This window comes from Podarcis gaigeae, assembly GCF_964106915.1.
Source record: "Podarcis gaigeae genome assembly, chromosome: 15".
In the NCBI taxonomy this organism is placed as follows: Eukaryota; Metazoa; Chordata; class Lepidosauria; order Squamata; family Lacertidae; genus Podarcis; species Podarcis gaigeae.
In genome coordinates this window covers 20,612,975-20,632,089 of record NC_139692.1, presented here as the reverse complement: position 1 = coordinate 20,632,089, position 19,115 = coordinate 20,612,975, and the positions used below count along the sequence as shown (strand labels likewise).

Below are 19,115 nucleotides of genomic sequence, written 5' to 3'. Positions count from 1 at the left end.
GCGGTTCTCAACCTGTGGGTCCCCAGATGTTGTTGGACTACAACTCCCATCATCCCTGAGCTCTGGTCTTGCTAGCTAGGGGTGATGGGAGTTGTAGTTCAGCAACATCTGAGCCCCCAAGAAAGTGTGATTAGAGAGAGAAAGAGAGATGCCAGTCTTCTTTGTTGTGCAGGGTGGGTTGGAGTATTCTGAAAATGGTTGACACGTCTAAAAGGGGCTCTGTCTCAGAAGGAGACCTGTCCTAAGGCTTGCGGTGGGAGGTCCGGGAACAGAGGACAAGGCGCGAAGGGCTTCTCCTCTGTTCCCGGGGCTTGCGGTGGGAGGAGGGTTTTTCCTCCCCCACCGCCAACATTCAGAACAGCATTCTGAATGTTGGCGGTGGGGAGGAAAGCCCTCCTCCCACCGCAAGCCTTCAGGACAGGTCCGGGAACAGAGGGGAAGGTGCGCAGCACTTCTCCTCTGTTCCCGGACCTGTCTTGTAGACTTGCGGTGGAAGGAAGGTTTTCCTCCCCACCGCCAACATTCAGAAGGCTGTTCTGAAGGCTGGCGGTGGGAAGAAAAGCCCTTCTCCCCCGCCAGCCTTCAGAAGAGTTCCCGCCTAGGCTGCGGATAGCAGCCTGCTGCCCCGCGTGAGGGGCCCTCTTAAGCAGAGCGCCCCTCACGCGGGGCAGACATTCGCCGCTTGGGGAGCCCTCTGGACCTCTTCTGAAGGCGGGCGGGGGGCAAAAGTCTTTGTCCCCCCTGCCTGCCTTCCCGGGGGCTTTTAAGATCGCCCCGGACAGCGGAGAAGTCCTCCGCTGTCCCGGGGTTTTTAAAATGCTGGCGGGCGGCAGCGAACCCTTCGCTGCCGCCTGCCAGCATTTTAAAATCGCCCCAGGACAGCGGAGAAGTCTCCGCTGTCCCGGGAAGGCAGGCGGGGGTAAGCAAAGACTCCCCCCCCCCCCGCCGGCCTTCAGAAGAGGTCGGGGGACAGACTGTCCCCGGACCTGGTCTGAAGGCGGTTTCCATAGGAACGCATTGATTGATTTTCAATGCATTCCTATGGGAAACCGTGCTTCGCAAGACGAAAAACTCGCAAGACGAAAAGACTTGCGGAACGAATTAATTTCGTCTTGCGAGGCACCACTGTAATTGTAGGCATAAATATGGGGAGGAAGAAGAGGGGACATAGAAGTTTACCTAAGAAGTGGGTTTGGGGGGGGGGCTGTAGTGGGGAAAGGGTGTTGTAATTTAAAACAAGGATTAGTATGTAGGATATGGTATGAAAAAATGGTTTTTTAAAAAAGGGAGTTCCTGAGCACAATGAGGTAACAAGGTCAGTCGTGTGCCTAAGCAAACTGATCAGAATGATTCCTGGCACTCAGGAAGATTTCCTAGCAGAGTATCTTGTCCCTTGCTCTCAGCTGATTTTGATCTTCAGTGGTATAACTGAACTCTGCTATTGTCCTTGTAGTCTCAACCACAGTCATTTCCTTTCCAGTAACTGGGAATGTGATGGGGAAGCGTAACTTCCTTTGTCCCTTTTTTTTTTCATTCCGGCAGCAAATGAGTTTAAGAAGCTAGCCCGGGCCTAGCATAATGTTGGCACCTGTCAGTTTTTCTGCAACCAGAAGAATGAATGAGAGTTTATTTTTCTACTTCTCAGAAGAACTCTCAAAGCAAAACGTGCTGGGATACCTTGTCAAACTTTACTGCTTTTGCTCTTAGTCCATTTTTCATGCAGACATCCCTGGCAGCATGCCCTTGGCTCATTCCATGACTGCATCTTGGAAGTGGGGAGGTGATACATTTAGTTGTCTCAACTCTTCGATAGTTATACCTTGGATGAGAATGATAGCAATTCTGGATGCTGGGTTTGTTATTTATCTTTTTGCAAATCACAAAAGTCAAACCTCAGAGTGCTAAGCTCCCATCTATTTTGGAAAGATCACAAAACTTAGTTCCCTTGATCTGGAGTCAGTTTAAAGAAGGATGGTTCTATTTTACCTCCCAATCATATGAATCATTCTGTCTGTGTACTAAATTAAGGCCATGAGAATCTTTTTGAATGCAAACTACACATTAAAGAAGATGCAAGTCTCAAGGGGGAAAAGCAGAGGGTACACGTAATTACAGTTTATTGGATAAATAGGTAGCTTGGTTAAGTATTAAATGAATGACTGAAGTAGTTTTTGTGGGATTTTATTAAAGTATCTAAAACATGCTAGATTTTATTTAAGCAACTGAAAAGTTTGTTCCTAATAGAGGCTAGCACCTTAGCTGATTTTATGCATCTTTATAGTTGTTTGCATTCCTAGCATTTTAGCTAATTTTTCTGAAGTTGAGAAACTACTTACATTTTTAAAGTAAAGTTGGTGGGAAGGCTAACTTAATTACAGCATTATGTTGTGTAGGTAGAAACACATGAAAACTAGCGAGTTTTTAATGCCTTTAATACATAATGCTTTATTCATTCACTTTGGGTTGCACTTTCCATATTACATTGTAGTGACTGTTAGGTAATTTTGTACAAATTATTCCCTGCTTGATTTTTGCCCCATTTTTTAGTCTAGTGTACCAATGTAATGTTGTTAGGGGAGGTTTCAACGTTTGCTGAAAATAATGAAAACCGTTACATTGTAAATAACTTTACTTGGAGACTTCAAGATCCATTAATAAAAACACCTCTCTGAGCACTTGCAATTTTTATGTAAATACCTGGCATTATTTTTAATATCTGTCAATAATAAGATTGGATTTGGCAGTAACCTACAGGACATTGCACAGAAAGTGTCAGATACAGCAAGGATGCATGAGTAGCCAGAGATTGATGTATGAACGGAAAGAACCAATTTTGGCTTCTGTAGTTGTAGTTGTTGGACACAACAGGGCTCAGAGCGTAAAATGTGTAAAAATAGATGTTTGTAAAGAAGCCTTCTGTTGCTAAAGGGGATCATAAATTCAAACGGCATTCCTTCATGGTGACAGCCATGCACCTTGTTCAAATTTCAAATAAGAAATTCACCTCTGTTTCTGATGTTAAGTCAAGAGATTACAATGTTATGCCATCCTGGTGGTAGTTTTTTGAAATGATTTTCTTGTTCTGCACTCAGCTTTCCTTTTTATAATTCCATACTTTAAAATTCTGCTAAAATGGAACGTGATCACCTTGTCTCATGACTTTTCTTGATAACTTGATATACACGGGGGTGTCTTATACACAGAAAAGTATGGTAAGCAATTTGAGGGATTCATGAGCTCTGCTGGATTGGTGAGAGAGGATTGTACAAAACCATGCATGGCTCCACTTTATCTCCCCACTCCCAGTTCTGCTTTCCGCAATGCAGGAAGCCCCTTTGAGATGTTTCTGTTTCAAGTATTTAGTGCATACTGTATTATTATTAAGAACATAGAAATTGCCTGATAAATCAGTGTTGGTTTCATCTATCCAGTATCTTGATGGATGGTGGTCACTACTTTAATGTTTTGCAGTGGGTTGCAGTTTTTTCTTCCTATCTGTATGTTACCATTTGCAGCTGTCACAGCATCTCTAGAAAGAGGCCCATTTTGGTTATGTCACAGAGGTGTGTGGCAATTAGGGCTGCAAAGATTCAGAAGCAATATGCTTTGGTTTGCCTCTGCAAGGGAGAGGAACTTAAAACGAGAGAAAGAAATAGATTTGGGCAAAACCCCTATGATAATCATGTTGATAAACTTCTGTGAGCAAAGATTTAGAATGCATATTCAAAAGAAGTATTAACAGTGGTGAATTGTATTTAGATTGGGTGGACTAGACTGCTCTGGTTCAAGCATCTGGTACTATGTTTCTCATAACTGGCATAAGTTTTGCTTCCTAGCTTTTGCTGCTTTATTAAGGCTGAAAAATTCTTATATTCAAGGATATCTTAAAATCATTCTCAAAAGAAATCAGAAGTGGGCCAAAACACTATGAACTTTTGAAATGTAGCATTAACAATCCACAGCTGTAAGTGTTGGTGACAAAGTGTTCTGTAAAAAGGATTTTACAGTGAAGACTAGAACTACAACAGAATGTATGCAGTTTTCCCCTCCCTTCTCATGTTTCATAATTAGAGGAAATAAGTGGAAGTTAGGGAAGTAACTTGGTTGACTTACTGAAAACTAAATTTCTTGGAACTGTATAGCTTCCAGACCTTCAAATGAAATAATTTATTTCATCATTGTTTGGAAAGGTTATATTGCTAGCAGATATCCATAGCATGGAGAGATTGGGGGAGTAGCAGCAAGATGGATTAGCACTGTGAATCTGGAACCAAGTTTACAGGAAAATTGCAAGTATTTCCACACTTTTGAAAATGTGGTCTCTATTCTGGAGGTTCTTCCTGGAGTTTCATTATGCTCTTGGCCACAAATAAATGCAAGGAAAAGATCTTCCTTTTTATTAAATTGAAATAAAGAACAATTGAAGTACAACTCAAATACATTTGGACAGATCAGCTATGATTGCCAAGTCACCATATGTTCTTCTTTTTCAGCAATTTTGATCCTTGCTGAGCTGCCCGACCACTTTTTAAACCGAATTTCAGTTTTGTAGTGCCCCCCAACCTGAACTTCTCCTTTGTACTTAATCAGCTTTCTAAATTGTGGCCTAAACTTGTGGTCACATCTTTGGGAGTTAACCTGATTTGAAGTTTCTGCCATCAGCTAGTTATTTTGTACTGTTTCAAGCTAGATGGGCTCTTGGAGAAATGTTCTGAAGACACCACATCTTCTTTGAGTTTGATTCTTAAACATTATAGAAAACATAGACATATCCTTTTCCCACTTCAGGAAATACTGGACTGTAGCAGAAGAAACTGCTGTGCCAAACATTTATAAATAATTAAGCTTTTTGCTCAATCAGGATTTGTTTTCCTTGTGGCCAGGAGCTGCTTCCAAAGTTACAATAAGAAATGGTTGTGTTTGCCTTCTGAGTCCCTCCTTGACTTGTAACCACTTTGAAGTCAATGCTGCTGCATGGTTTTATGCATGATGAAGAGGGTGAGCTGTCGTGATTATCAATGAATACCCTTGACTTGCAAAACAGATGCACCTGCAATCTCAAAATCTCTTGCAGTGTCTTAGCATGGCTGGGGTGGGATAAGACGAATTTCTGCTTTCTGAATGAGTGAGCAAAAAGGAGAGTGGTGTATGGGCGAGAGATGAGGATGCCCCCAGATTTTAGTTTAACCAAAATGTTCTTTAGTAGCACAATAGGAGCAGAACTGGAAAAGATCCTTGAGATCCCAGAGACAGTCACTGCCTTGCCTGACTATTGACAGTATCTGACTCCATATAGTTTTTAATAGGACTATGTAGCTTAATGTACCTTTATACACTTGCATGGCAGCTGAGGTGTCTAGGAAGGATAAAAATTCTACTAGCTTCTGCTTCTAGTAAGTTTTTATGTTTCAATGATTCATCAGTCGTTCACCCTTCTTTAAAAGCATTGCTAATCTTAATGATACTTTGTGACATTTTCACAGGTTAGTTATCTATTGGGTAAACAAAGGAAGTGTGGGTTTAATTCCTCTTCAAAAGAGTGTTGACATTCACTTTTCCTGAATGCCTGTTTGGTCTTAAACAAAGAAAATAGAAGCTTTAAGCAGCTTCTTGCAGGATTGGAGCTTTAAGCTCTAGTTACATGGTCACTTAAGTCATTTATTAGTAGTTGTAGCACTTTACATATATATCGGAGGATATAGGTCTCTATATAGGACCAGATAGTTGTCTAAATTCAGTGAGTGAAGTCTTCTTAATTTGCTGTGGGTATGCAACTAAATTTGCTGTGATTATACAGTGGTGCCCCGCAAGACGAAGGCCTCGCAAGACGAAAAACCCGCTAGACGAAAGGGTTTTCCGTTTTGGAGGCGCTTCGCAAAACGAATTTCCCTATGGGCTTGCTTCGCAAGAAGAAAGCCCATAGGGAAATCTCCGGGGACCTCTTTTAAATGCTAGCGGTGGGGAGCAAAGCCTTTCCCCCCCCTCCGGCCTTCAGAAGAGGTCCAGGAAGGCCGGCGGGGGCCGAAAGGCTTTGCTCCCCACCGCCAGCATTTTAAAAGCAGTCCGGGATAGCAGGAAAGCGCTTCCCGCTATCCCGGATGGCTTTTGAAGGCAGGCGGCGGGGGGGGGGAGCAAAGACTTTTGCCCCCCACCGGCCTTCAGAAGAGGTCCTGGACCTCTTCTGAAGGCGGGCGGGGGGCAAAAGTCTTTGCTCCCCCCTGCCTGCCTTCCGAGAGAGCGGAGAAACGCAGCGCTGCGTTTCTCCGCTCTCCCGGGAAGGCAGGCAGGGGGGACAAAGACTTTTGCCCCCCGCCCGCCTTCAGAAGAGGTCCAGGACCTCTTCTGAAGGCCGGTGGGGGGCAAAAGTCTTTGTCCCCCCTGCCTGCCTTCCCGGGGGCTTTTAAATCGCCCCGGGACAGCGGATAATTCCTCCACTGTCCCGGGGCGATTTTAAAATGCTGGCGGGCGGCAGCGCTGCTGCCCGCGAAGCCTTCGCTGCCGCCCGCCAGCATTTTAAGATCACCCCAGACAGCGGACAAGTCCTCCGCTGTCCCGGGGTTTTTAAAATGCTGGTGGGCGGCAGCGAAGGCTTCGCGGGCAGCAGCGCTGCCGCCCGCCAGCATTTTAAAATCGCCCCGGGAGCGGAGAAGTCTCCGCTGTCTGGGGTGATCTTAAAATGCTGGCGGGCGGCAGCGCTGCTGCCCGCGAAGCCTTCGCTGCCGCCCACCAGCATTTTTAAAACCCCGGGACAGCGGAGGACTTCTCCGCTGTCTGGGGTGATCTTAAAATGCTGGCGGACGGCAGCGCTGCTGCCCGCCAGCATTTTAAAATCGCCCCGGGAAGTCTCCGCTGTCCCAGGGGCTTTTAAAATGCTGGGGGACGGCAGTGAAGGCTTCGCTGCCGCCCGCCAGCATTTTAAGACCGCCCCGGGACAGCGGAGAAGTCTCCGCTGTCCCGGGAAGGCAAACGGGGGGGGGGGAGCAAAGACTTTCGCCCCCCACCGGCCTTCAGAAGAGGTCGGGGGACAGACTGTCCCCGGACCTGGTTTGAAGGCGGTTTCCATAGGAACGCATTAATTGATTTTTAATGCATTCCTATGGGAAACCGTGCTTCGCAAGACGAAAAACTCGCAAGACGAAAAGACTTGTGGAACGAATTAATTTCGTCTTGCGAGGCATCACTGTACTGCTAAAGGGAAGTTGATCTCTCCATGCTGGATCAGTTCTCATGGAGATCTTGGATCAAGAAAATTTCATAGATTTGTAAGAAACCTGAAGATCCATTTCTAGATCAAGTCCTGCACTGAATCAGGATCCTGATCAGGATCCTGAATGCTCCTGAATAATACATTTTGTTTTAAGGAATGCTCCTTAAAACAAAATGTATTATTTAATATAGCAGTTTGAGATCAATCCAGATGATATGGTATATCATAATAGCAAGGGCCACACAGCAATAAAATAGATGTCCACTGCAGAAGAAACAACTTAATACAAACACAGAACATTCAAGCAATCAAGAATCATTCCTTTTTCTTCAGTCTTCTGCCCTGCACCATCTCAAATGTTTGGGGCATATAATGGAAAAAAAAATAGACATATAGGAATAAATGGAAAAAGTAGAAACACAAAATACAAATTAACACACACCCCACAACCCAGTAGGTTCTTAATATTTAAACATCATAACAAATGACAGTGATTCTGAAAGATCCTGGGGCTTGGGTGAATCCTGCCAGAAGAAGGATTTCTGCTGTTGAAGGGGCTGCTGAGAATACATCTTTGTCCAATTTTGTAGTCTCCATGCTTTCCATATCAAACCAATTCCATGCCACAAAGATTTTGTGCCATGCTTGTATATGATGTTGGTAACCATTGCTACAGTTTTTCAGAGGTCATTCAGCTCAGGCACTGAAGCAAGATTGTCCACTGATCCATGTAGTATTTTCAGTTGCACATTCACACATTCATTTGCATTTGCATTTGAAATGTATCTGTGAACTCATTACTGCATTTCTTTATAACTCCTTCCACGCCATTGCCTGAGAATTGGGGGTTTTCAAGCCCAAAACTAGAGTGTATTTTTTCATCATCATCATTATTAATTAAATTTCTATACTTCCCTTCATCCAAAGATCACAGGGCAGTTTACAATAGAAAAACTCAAAAATATGTGCAATAATAACAACCAAAAACAACAACCTGCCCACACTGTAGATAAGCTGAGCTGTATTTAAGTGGGGTGAGTTTCCCTAAGGAGAGCTTATTCTCAAGTCCTAACAGTGTGATTATAAATTACTTTATGTATGAGACATTAATCACAGTTAAAATAAAGTGTATGCAATAATTCAAACTACGTTGATTTTGTTTTTGTACTAAATATGAAATACTATGCAAATTTCTGCTTAAATTGTATTTTTGTAATCAACAACTTCTATGGGGGGTTAGTACATGGGGGTTCTTATTAATAGAGTAGGCACATGAGATTTTTTTAAAATATCAAGTTGTCTATTACTAGTGGGAACAAGCTTCTAAGCAATTGGCTGGGATGCAGAAAGCTACTTTAGGAAAACTTGCATGTGCCAAGTAGCTTTTGGTTTGTTGATTGCGCCCCCCCCCCCAAACCTGCAACATCCCCCAATAAGTAATGATTTCTTATTTAGCCTGTGGACTGCTACTAAAGGATCACTAATTCAAAGCGGCCTTGAGGTTGCAGAATGAGTTGCAATATCTATTATTCACTTGTGAATGATCATATATTGCCTTCAGCCCAAATGTGTGCAAGTCTTTTTGCCTTTGCAAAGGCACATGCTACAGCCTTTCTTAACTACAGTTTCCTGGTTTGTCTGAACTGGGCCACAATAGATAATCTGCTTTGGAACAAGCCAGGATGATGGAACCATGGTTTGAAGTTGCTTTAAGATTATGAGTTTTTGCAAAGTTGGTTCAGACAACATCAAGACAAAGTGCAAAATTCTGTTCTTATCTATTACTAGAAAGCAGCAGGTAGAATGGAATGGCACAGGGAAAATGCTATAGAGATCTTCATTTCCATGGCATGCTGGCCCTCAGGACTTTCCTATTGGGGTCCTGTTTGTTTTGAAACATCTTGTTCCTCTTTAGCATAAAATGTGAAAGTAGACTCCCCTGTGTATAATAAAATGTAATCATGTTTTACTAAAGTTCTGGCCAAGTGTCTGTTACAAAGGAAGTGTTGAGCACCTGCGTGCTAACATGTTAAGTGTATTTTCAAATTCCCTCCAAAATACTTTGTTTTGTGAGTATAACACTGTAGTTCTCTTAGAAAAAAATAAAGAAAAAATTGGGTCATAACCTATATACTACCTTTTTGACCTGGTTTGGCAAAGCCGACTTTAAAAATTCTTCTTGTAATTGGTTCTAGGTGGCAATAAAAATCATTGACAAATCCCAGCTAGATTCGGTGAACCTGGAGAAAATTTATCGTGAAGTGCAGATAATGAAAATGTTGGACCACCCACACATTATCAAGCTTTATCAGGTACGTAGCTGTATTCCCTGCCAAATCTTCATGTTAAGGGTTTGAGTTTGTGGGAATTAAGCCCTGTATCCCATGAAGACCTGTATTGTAAGTTTTTTCTGGTTGCTGTTGGTTGGAGTTTTTATGTGGCAGTTTTATAAATCTAGCAGGTTTATAAATCTGGAAATAATTAAAAATCGGTATATATGAGAGCAGGTTTTTACTTGGTTGTTTGTGAACAATGACATCAGAATGGTTTTGAATAATTCATTAATTCACAGGGACTGAACTCCCATTAACTTGAACAGCCACAGACAAGGAAAGCTAGACATCTGACAGATTCCCCAGTCAGCCCAAGACCCTTGTTGACAGGAACAGACACCCAGTAGGTTTTAGGTTAGAGTGCAGGGAATCTGCTTAGTGTGGAAGTTCAGTCACTTGATGATATTGCCTCTCTCATAGCCACCATAAGGCCAGGTCCAGGTGGGTCAGAATTATTTCATCTTTTATAGTATCTTGTTTGTTATGAAATATGCAATTTGACCTGAATGCTTCTGTGACAATGGCCAGGTTTGCCCATCGCAATCAGGAGCTCCAAGTGAATCTGATGTCTAGCCAAAGTGAAACAGTGTGAATGCAAGCTGTACTTGCAAAGGAACAATTAAGAATGTACCCTACAGTTACTGATTGTTCCTTTCCGAGCTCAGCTTGCAGTCAGTGCTGTTTAACTTTGGTGCCAAAGGGAAGCCACTCTGTTTTGCCTGGGGGTCAGAGTCACCTGATGATGTCAAAAGGGTGACCTCACCCATTCATCAGACGTGGCCCATGGAGGGTTGGCCGCAATGTGATCTGGCAGAAAATAGTTGCCTATGCCTATGTCAAACCATAATTATATTTACTGAGAATAAGTAGCATGCTTCTGCACACTGCTTAAAAGTGCCCTCTTCACACTATTCCTATTCCTGGCCATGCCTCACGGGGAGCAACAGACCACAAGCTATGGCTTGTTGTGTCACCTAACCCAGGCTTGTGGTTTGTTTCTCTCCAAACAAACTGCAAGCTGTAAGCCAAGGTTTATCCAGGAGTAGGGGAAGAGTGAAGCAGGAATTTTGAGCAGCGTATACAAAACCCACCACTTGCTTGCATCTGCTTTTACAGTCATACCTTGGGATGAATACGCTTCGGGTTAGGCAAATTTGGGTTGCGCTCCGCGGCAACCCGGAAGTAACAGAGTGTGTTAATTTCGGGTTTCGCCGTGCGCGCATGCACAGACCGACAAAATGACATCATGCGCAGAAGCGCCGAAACGTGGCACGCGTGGACGCGGGTTACATTCGCTTTGGGATGTGAACGGGGCTCCGGAACGGATCCCGTTCACATCCTGAGGTACCACTGTATTTAATGTGATGTGTGATCACAGCCAATGAGAATTCAATACAATAGTACAATCTACAAAATAAATTTCCTAGAGTGGAAAAGAGAACTGTCTAAAACTGAGCTAAAGCTTTGGATATGGATTTTGCTAATGTGTGTTTTAACTGGAGAACTTTTTTTATAAATCTGCTTGGTTAAACCTGATTTTCTTTTCCCCATTATGGTACTTGATTTGCTCTAAACCTTGATTGTGTGAAGGTGGGAAATCATTCTTTCAGGCATGACTCCATCGCTTTGTTTTAATGTGTTAGCCTGATGCTGCTAGAGTGTTTGGGTTGCTAATGCTTAAATCTGAACCCAAGGGCCCATTTATGCTACAGATGTGACTAGTATAGATTTGTTTTTTAATGTCATTGCTTCCCCCAAAGTTTCCAGGAAGTGTTGTTTGTCAAGGTTCTGAGAACTATTTTGTAGGCTTCCCTAGTTCTCAGCTTCCTTATGGGGAGCCATTAAATTTGCTTAAAATGTTTACATGCCCTAAACTGTTTGTTCTTCTTTGCACACACACGCACACGCACACCCACACCCACACCCAATCCAGTGTCACAGGCAAGATTTTCATTGTAAGCACAAGTTAAGCATAAATTAAGTCTCCATCAAAGCTTTTCAAAGGCCACATGCCCTCCATTAAACCTCACATGTCTGATGGCAGGGCACATGCAGGAATCGGTCCAAATTATTATGTGATCAAGCATTCATCTCTATATCAAAGTTAAAGCAGTGTTGTTTGTTTGGTGAACTTAGCTTTTATTTTGAGTAGGTAGCTGTTTGAAATGCAAAAAAAAAAAAAAATTAAACTGAAGCTGAGAGTGGGCATTCAGGTTTTGCCGTTCTATTTTGCATTTGGTGCCTTACATGAGCTGAACATCATAATAGAGCAGGGGTAGCCAATGTAGTGCCAGATCTTGTTGGTCTTAAACTCCCATCACCTCTAGCCATTAGCCATGCTGGCTGAGACTTATGGAGTTCAATGATATTTGGAGGGCATCTTGTTGGCTGACCCTGCCATACAGTAAACGCGTAATCAAATATAGATGCTGAATATGTCGATAAAGGATACAGTTCAAGAATGCTTCCCGAACTATGCCTAATGAATTGAACAGAACTTATTCCAGAACACATCTGTGTGGAATAAAATGCCAGTAGATTATATCCAATGTAAATTTAAACAGGAGTTTTAGTTCTGAGCCATCTTGTATGCTCTGTGTCCCAGTGACATTAATGGATTGTTCCCATTAAGTGTTGATGCCTCAAGCAAAATAGGAACCTTCCTGCTGTTTAAGAGGGAAGATTTGATTTAATGAGGTCTGTCTTGTTAGTTTTAATTTTACCATTAGAAATAGTCTAGTGGTTCAGCTTTATTAAATCAAGTCTTAATCTTGACAGCAACCTATAAATCAAGGGATACAATTCTAATAGTATGAAACAAACATGTTACTTTGGGTTGTTTTTTAAATTAACCTGGAGTGCAGAAAGGAGAGTTGTTCCAGTAGTCAAAAGAACATAACAGTCTTGTGGTCTGCAATCTTGATGTAAAAGTGGCTAGTTACCACCACTCATACTTCCCCACCCCTAAACAATCACCACTTTTCAAGAATTCACAGTTTTTATTAATAAGCAACCTCTTTTTAAAACTCCCATGCATATTGGGATTGCAGGTAGACGCTCACAGGTCAGCTAGGAGCCAAATGTGCATGCAAACAAGAAATGTATGGTGACTAATCTCACATTGAGCAATAATGAGAGGGTATCACACTCATTCCTATTATATGCTTATATAATGATTTCATATTGAAAAGAGGGAAGGGAGAGTAGGCTAGGTTAATGGCAAGGTTAATGTGACCTTTTCCATTTGCTTTGGACACCATAGCAGATGGATCCTACCGCTTTGGGTTCAGTTTTTGTTTCTATCTGCCTGTGAATCATTCCCCTCCAAGGTAGCCACCATTAGCCTTTTCTGCAGGAAAGGAAGGCAGAAAACATACTGACCTTGCCCCTCTGTTGGACAGAGGCATTTGGTGCATCTCCTAGCACTGCCCAAGAAAACCTGCAAGAGAGACCAGCAGGAACTAAGTTACTGGTGAAGCTTAGCAGCTTGGGCACCACACCACATCATTTTTCTCCTGAGAAAGGCCACTGGGGAGCTTTCAGGTATAACCTTGCCTCCAAGCAGCCAAGAAACCTTCCTGCAAGAAGGGTGGGGAGCTTGCTGCCTTGACTTCTCTGAAGTATCTCTCCTCCAGCAACCAAACCCTCCCAGTCTTGGAACTAGGGAGAGGGCAGAGATAGCTGCTTAAGCATTAGGATGATCCCTGCCCACCTCTACAGCTACAGATTTGGGGGAGTGACTGATTGCTTGTCACCCTTACCAGAGGGTGGCTGCACAGTTACCTTGGCAACAGAAAAGGTTGCCACCTGAATTCTGATACCAAAAGTGTTCACTTTGGGCAGGACATGAAACTTGATTACGGAATCCAGATTAAATTCTGGTCATGTTTTGTTGATGGTGGTACAAAATAATGTTATGACTTCTGGTAATTCACTAATACAATTTATTACAATTATTAAAAGCATTTCTATCTTGACTTTTATTGGTAAGCCCATTGGATATTTTAACATTAAATGAACTTAACATTCATTTAGTGCCAGCAGTGCACTCTCTGTCATGATGGTTTGCAAACTGTATTAGATTGAGCAGAGGCAGAGGCCAGATTTGGAAAAAGTATTTGAAATTCTCAGGAGATGATACAATTCCACAGCATTAGCCCTGCACAGAGCTGAAAAATAGTTTGCGTTCCTAGGTGCCAACATCACATTTTTTTTGTATTCAGTTAAGGCCCCTGGTAAAGAAGCTTCATAAAAGAGTAGAGAGGATGTATTAACCGAAAATACAAAAAGCTAAAATCTATTGTAGCATCAGAGCTAGTAGACTAGCTTTTTGCTTAGGTTTATGTGGATGCCTAAGAATATGTACCTGTATTGTAAAATAACCAATTTAAAAAGGAATCTTAGTTTCAAGACTGAAAAATCCTGATCAGCAGTTCAGAGTTTAAGGAGAGTTCATTCTGCAATCTCATTCTATGAGCTGTTAAATAGGTTACCAGCCAGGTAACCTATTCAGTGAGAACTTTGAGGCTCACTTTGTGCTTACAACAACCAGTGACAAAGCAAGGCTTAAAAGAAAGTGTCCAGGAAAAAGATGACAATGTAATGAGAGGATAATTAGGGGCCAACATACCTTGGATATGCATGTAAAGATATTTGGTTCCTTTTTTTAATTAACAAAAATAAATAAAATAAAAATAAATAAACTTAAGTAGGAAAAAATGCACAAGGAAGACTTAGCATGCCGTGTGTGAATGAATGAATGAAGAGTAGAATGCACCATTTGAACTTCCAATCATTTATTCGTTTTTGCTTTCTTATATTAATGTCCTTTATCATGGAACCCAAGATGGTGTATGTGTGGTTTCCAGGTGGCCACCCATCCAGGTGCTGATTTGACCCAGACCTCCCTTGCAGACCTGCCTAGCTTCAGCAGGGCAGCGATCTCATGTGCATTCACATCATACTCATATAGCAAGGGTAGCCAATGAGGTGTCCTCCAGATGCTGTTGAATGACAACTCCCATTATCCCTCACCATTGGCCATACTGGATGGGGCCGATGGGAATTGTCCATTAGCATCTGGTGGAGCACCACATTGACTGTCGTATAATACCGAGTAGGAGAACATGGCTGTCAGACAGGAGCATTCCCATTACCAGGGGATGGGTATACACTACTGTACATTGTTAATAAGGTCCCATTTGTTAGATATAGCTTTTGATTTACATTCATGTTGCTGTTTTGTAACAGTACGTACTCAACTTCACCTTCCCAGAGAGAAGGCCGGAATAATAATGATTCTGATATTGTATAAGTGGACTCTCATGATTCACCAAACTCTTGAGACCCTGTCTCCAAGATTAAGAACACATTGCATTGTGGTTGTTTTTTCTCTTTTTCCCTCCCACAGTATCTGTTAGTTACCTTAGAGCATCATGAACACCAATGCTAAGACCCCAGATGCTATCTAGTCTCCTGGTAATTTAGGAGTTGAGCAAAGCAATTGCTTGGGTGTATTGGCTGAAGTCCTACTGCCTTTAGACTAAGTCTCAAAATTGTTCCTGGGAAATCTCAACATCCTCTTAACGAACTTCATGGCCAGGAAACAAAGACACTGTCTAGGCACTAATTTAAGGAGCTGCTTAATCATACTTTTAAATTAGAATATTTGTAGCATGAGAATATTAGGCTTTTAAAGGCCACCTGTGATGTGTTTTGAGAGGCAGGGGTGTTATTGAGAAATTTCTAGGATTTTGTTTTTAAAATTCTTTTCGCCTATTAATGTGTGATTTTTCCATCAATAGGTAATGGAGACCAAAAGCATGTTGTACCTTGTGACAGAATATGCCAAAAATGGAGAAATATTTGGTAAGTCTTTTCACTTAAAAATAGCTTGATAGTTTATTTAAGCAGCTAAATACTGTGAGTTGTGGGAGGATTGTTTTCATTCTAAAAATAGAAGCTTTAGATCAACTTTTTACTGCACTCACTTCTCTTTTAAAGGAGGTTTTCATATAAAACTAATTCATGAGCATTACGTCATCTCTTGCTCAGTAGGTTAGCAAATAAAATGTGTTGTAGGCCAGTTTGTCATTTCACAATAGTGTTGACTCTTGGCAGTTGAAAGTTGTTAAAATATTAGTATATTTCCAATCCGAAAACTGGTTTTCTTGTCTTTTTCTTGTCTTTCTTGTCCTTTATCTATTATTCTTCTTATATGGAGTTCTTATCATTTAGCCTTGCCACTGAACAAATAGAAGTTCCCCATTTGTACAAACTGACCTGTGCTTTTGATAAATTTGTAAGACACTGTGTAGTGCCAGGATTGTCTGGTCGCAATCCAGAAACTAGCCATGCAGCTTGTCAGGGAAATGCTGTGGAGCTTTTAGAGACGGGGCTATTCTCGAGATGGCAACTTAACATCCATAAGTGAAAGTGGTAGCTTTGAAAATAAATTGTCCTGAATATGTATTGCATATAAATATTTGAATCAACCACTTTTCAACAACAACAAATTCAGAGCAGTTTACATAATAAAACAGGGCAACAATTTCATTTGTCCTGTTCCTTCAGCAGCTCCTGACTTTCCGAACCTGTGGAGGAACCTGCTGGAGAAAGGGTTTCCATAGGGAAGAAAATAGCCCCATACCTTAGAAGCTTGTTGCCAAGCACCAGGCCTGACTAACACTATGTTAGTGTCCAAAGAGGGCAAGGGCTTCTGGTTTCCTGCACAGATGTTATCATTGGCCCCTGGCTCCCAGAACTCTTGGTGGAATAAGTTTCTGGAGGTGCTGGGAGAACAGTGGTGTAAAAAAAGTCCTCTTCTTTACCCTACCTGCTTCCAACAGTACCCCAAGGCTTTTTTGAATAATGATACATAATTTTGGTCCAGGAGCAGAGTTTAGGAACTGGTATATTGGGATAAAGAACCTGTTGACATCTCTGGGGAATCAATAGCTTTTTGTTACCTTTCCTTTGGATACTTCATTGATTTTATTCTGCATTTTAGTCAGGGAGGCAATTGTACATTCCCAGTACTTAATTACTGTCGGGTCCCAGTATCACCATATACAGTGATTCTGCAGAGTCTGCCCCTTTTGCAGTTTATACTTTGACGATATTTTCTCTGATGTACAATGACACCACCCCCAGTGTGCCCCTTCCCTGTTCTTTCTGTAGGTTTGTATCCAGAGATAACTGTGTCCCACTAGTTCTTTCTTATGTCACCAAATTTCCATTAATTCCCCCTATATCTGTGCTCTTTCTTAGTACCAAGTACTTCAGCTGGCCAATCTTGGCTTGGGCATTGTGTTTACCCTATGGTCCTTTGGGATCTTTGAATTGCTATCATGTACCCTTGCACTTGAAATGCTTAGCTCTTCTCTCTCCTTTGAGCAATCATGAACATTTTCACCTTCATCCCTGGAGGATAATTTGTTCTGAACTGGATGCTCCTCAGCTGCTGTTGGCTTTCCAATCAGTTTAAAAGATGCTCTGCCACCTTTTCAATTCAAAGCACCAACAGTCTGGTTCCATCCTGGTTCAAGTGGAGTCCATCCATTTTGTACAAGTCAGCACCTAACAAATCAATAACACCACCATCCCATCCATGAATTGAGATTACACTGCTGTCTATCTTGCTCTCTGCATGGAACAGTTAGCTCTTCTGAGAAAGCTGCCTTGAAGCTCCTGGCTTTCATCCTCCTATCTAGTAACCTAGATTTGTTTTTCTAAACACTAGGACAGCATGATTACAGTTCCCCACATCACTGGTGCCAAGAGGCACCATAAGCACTGACTCCTCCCCAACACTGTCTAACAGGCCATCAAAACAACTCATAACATATGCAGCCTTCACATCAGCCAGGCAAGTCACTATGCATTGACCCCCATTGCTTATCTAATTATGTCCCTAATGTTCAAATCACCCACTAACAAGAAGGTTATCATCGGTGTGAGAGGATAGCTGCTTAGACTATCCCCCAATCCCCGGGATTATTTCCTGAGAGTGACATCTTCCTCCCAGAGACCATTATTCGCGGTAACAGCAGAGAAGCTTTCACCTTGCGAATTGGGTGCAGGTATCACAACCCTGAAGGCCTTGGCTACTAACCTCTGGCTTTCTCAGCTTCTTCAGGGCAACCACCTTGGCATCAAGGGAACAAAATCATTCCCTATGGGCCAGGAGCTTATTGCTCTGAACACCTACCCACAACTGCATCGAGCAGGCAGATAGTTGTATAGTCCCCACACTTGATCTTGCATGTATAGCAAGCTTAGTTATTGAAGCCTATCCATGTCTTAGTGACAGGATCTCCTCCTAGGGTGCAGAGGGCCAGAAATAGTTCCACCAAAGAATCAGAGCTCATGTTCTAGTAAGTTGTGGTCATTGATGACTTACATCATGGTAGAAAACATGGTCCATGTGAATTTTCAGGATTGGTGCTGAATAAGATTGCTCAACCTCTGTCACAAGATGGCTGTCTCTTTGCTCCATGGTTTATTTTCTGTTGCTGTTTGCAAGTTTTTGTGGGGTTCTTTAAAACCTGATAAAACAAAAACCTGTGAGATAGATGTTCTGTTGTGAGCACACATTTGAGTCAGGATATCTGTTATCACCAACCGAAACTCAGAAAACTCTGGTCATTATTCAGTACTGATTTAAACTCAAAAACAAGCTCTCTGAATACCAAATGTTCTGGCAGTGGTGGCCTTAGAAGAGACTAGGTGAATTTGAAACCATGCTTATTTAATTTCTAAGGTGCTTATTTAATTTCTGAAATGATGATTATGTCTCTATGTGAATTCTGCCTATCTGACCTAGAAACACTTTCCCATCATTGCCTTATTCCAGGTGTATGAGGGCAGATTGTTGTTAGTGGTAAGAGAAAAGCACTGCATATGTTCAGGAATACTGTATTTATTATTTTGCTGGATTTTTATTGCAGCAGTATAGGCTTAAATGGAGCACTAGTTGTACAAGAAAGTTATGGAAGCTCTTAGGGGAAAGATGTTGAAGCATTGTTTTGAGCTGGCTTTAATCTACTTAATCCACCTTCGTGTGTGGTGGCAGGATAGGATAACCCTTTGGGTGCCTTCCAGACTTCCATTTGGTTTGGGGAAAAATATGGCAGATGATGGATGATACAGCTAAATGAAACTTCCTCATATGCCATGTATCTCAGGCATGCGTTACAGTACAATGCTTCCAAGCCCATGGTTTGAATAATGAATAATTGTGAGTTAAAAATTGCTGCAGATGGACTGTTCTGGGTAGCTTCAATTTCAGAGTAGCAATTTTGGTTTACTGGAGCCAGTGTGGTGTATAGCTGCTAGAATGTTGGATGAAGATCTGGGAGGCACAAATTCAAGTCCTCACACAGACATGAAGGTCACTGGGTAATCTTGGGCCAGTTTGCCATCTCTCAGCCTAGCCTATCTCCCAGGATTGTTGGGATAAAATGGTGGTTGTTGGAAAACCCATGTATGCCACCTCGAGTTCTTTGCAAGTACAGATAAAATACAAGAAATATAAGAAGCAGAGATAAAATACAATAAGGAAATAAATCAGAGCT

General features: G+C 42.1%; 1 protein-coding gene across 3 annotated transcripts in view; it reads left to right on the top strand.

The window, feature by feature from the left end:
• Positions 1 to 19,115, top strand: part of SIK2 (salt inducible kinase 2) — an 83,479-nt gene that overhangs the window by 3,419 nt on the left and 60,945 nt on the right. For all 3 annotated transcript variants that reach the window (XR_014558243.1, XM_083713954.1, XM_083713953.1), the window contains exons 2-3: positions 9,403 to 9,519; positions 15,345 to 15,408. Coding sequence is in view for 2 of the 3 variants with exons in the window: in XM_083713954.1 (XP_083570080.1) it covers positions 9,403 to 9,519; positions 15,345 to 15,408 (181 nt within the window). In the remaining variant the exon portion in view is untranslated. The remainder of the gene's footprint in view (positions 1 to 9,402; positions 9,520 to 15,344; positions 15,409 to 19,115) is intronic.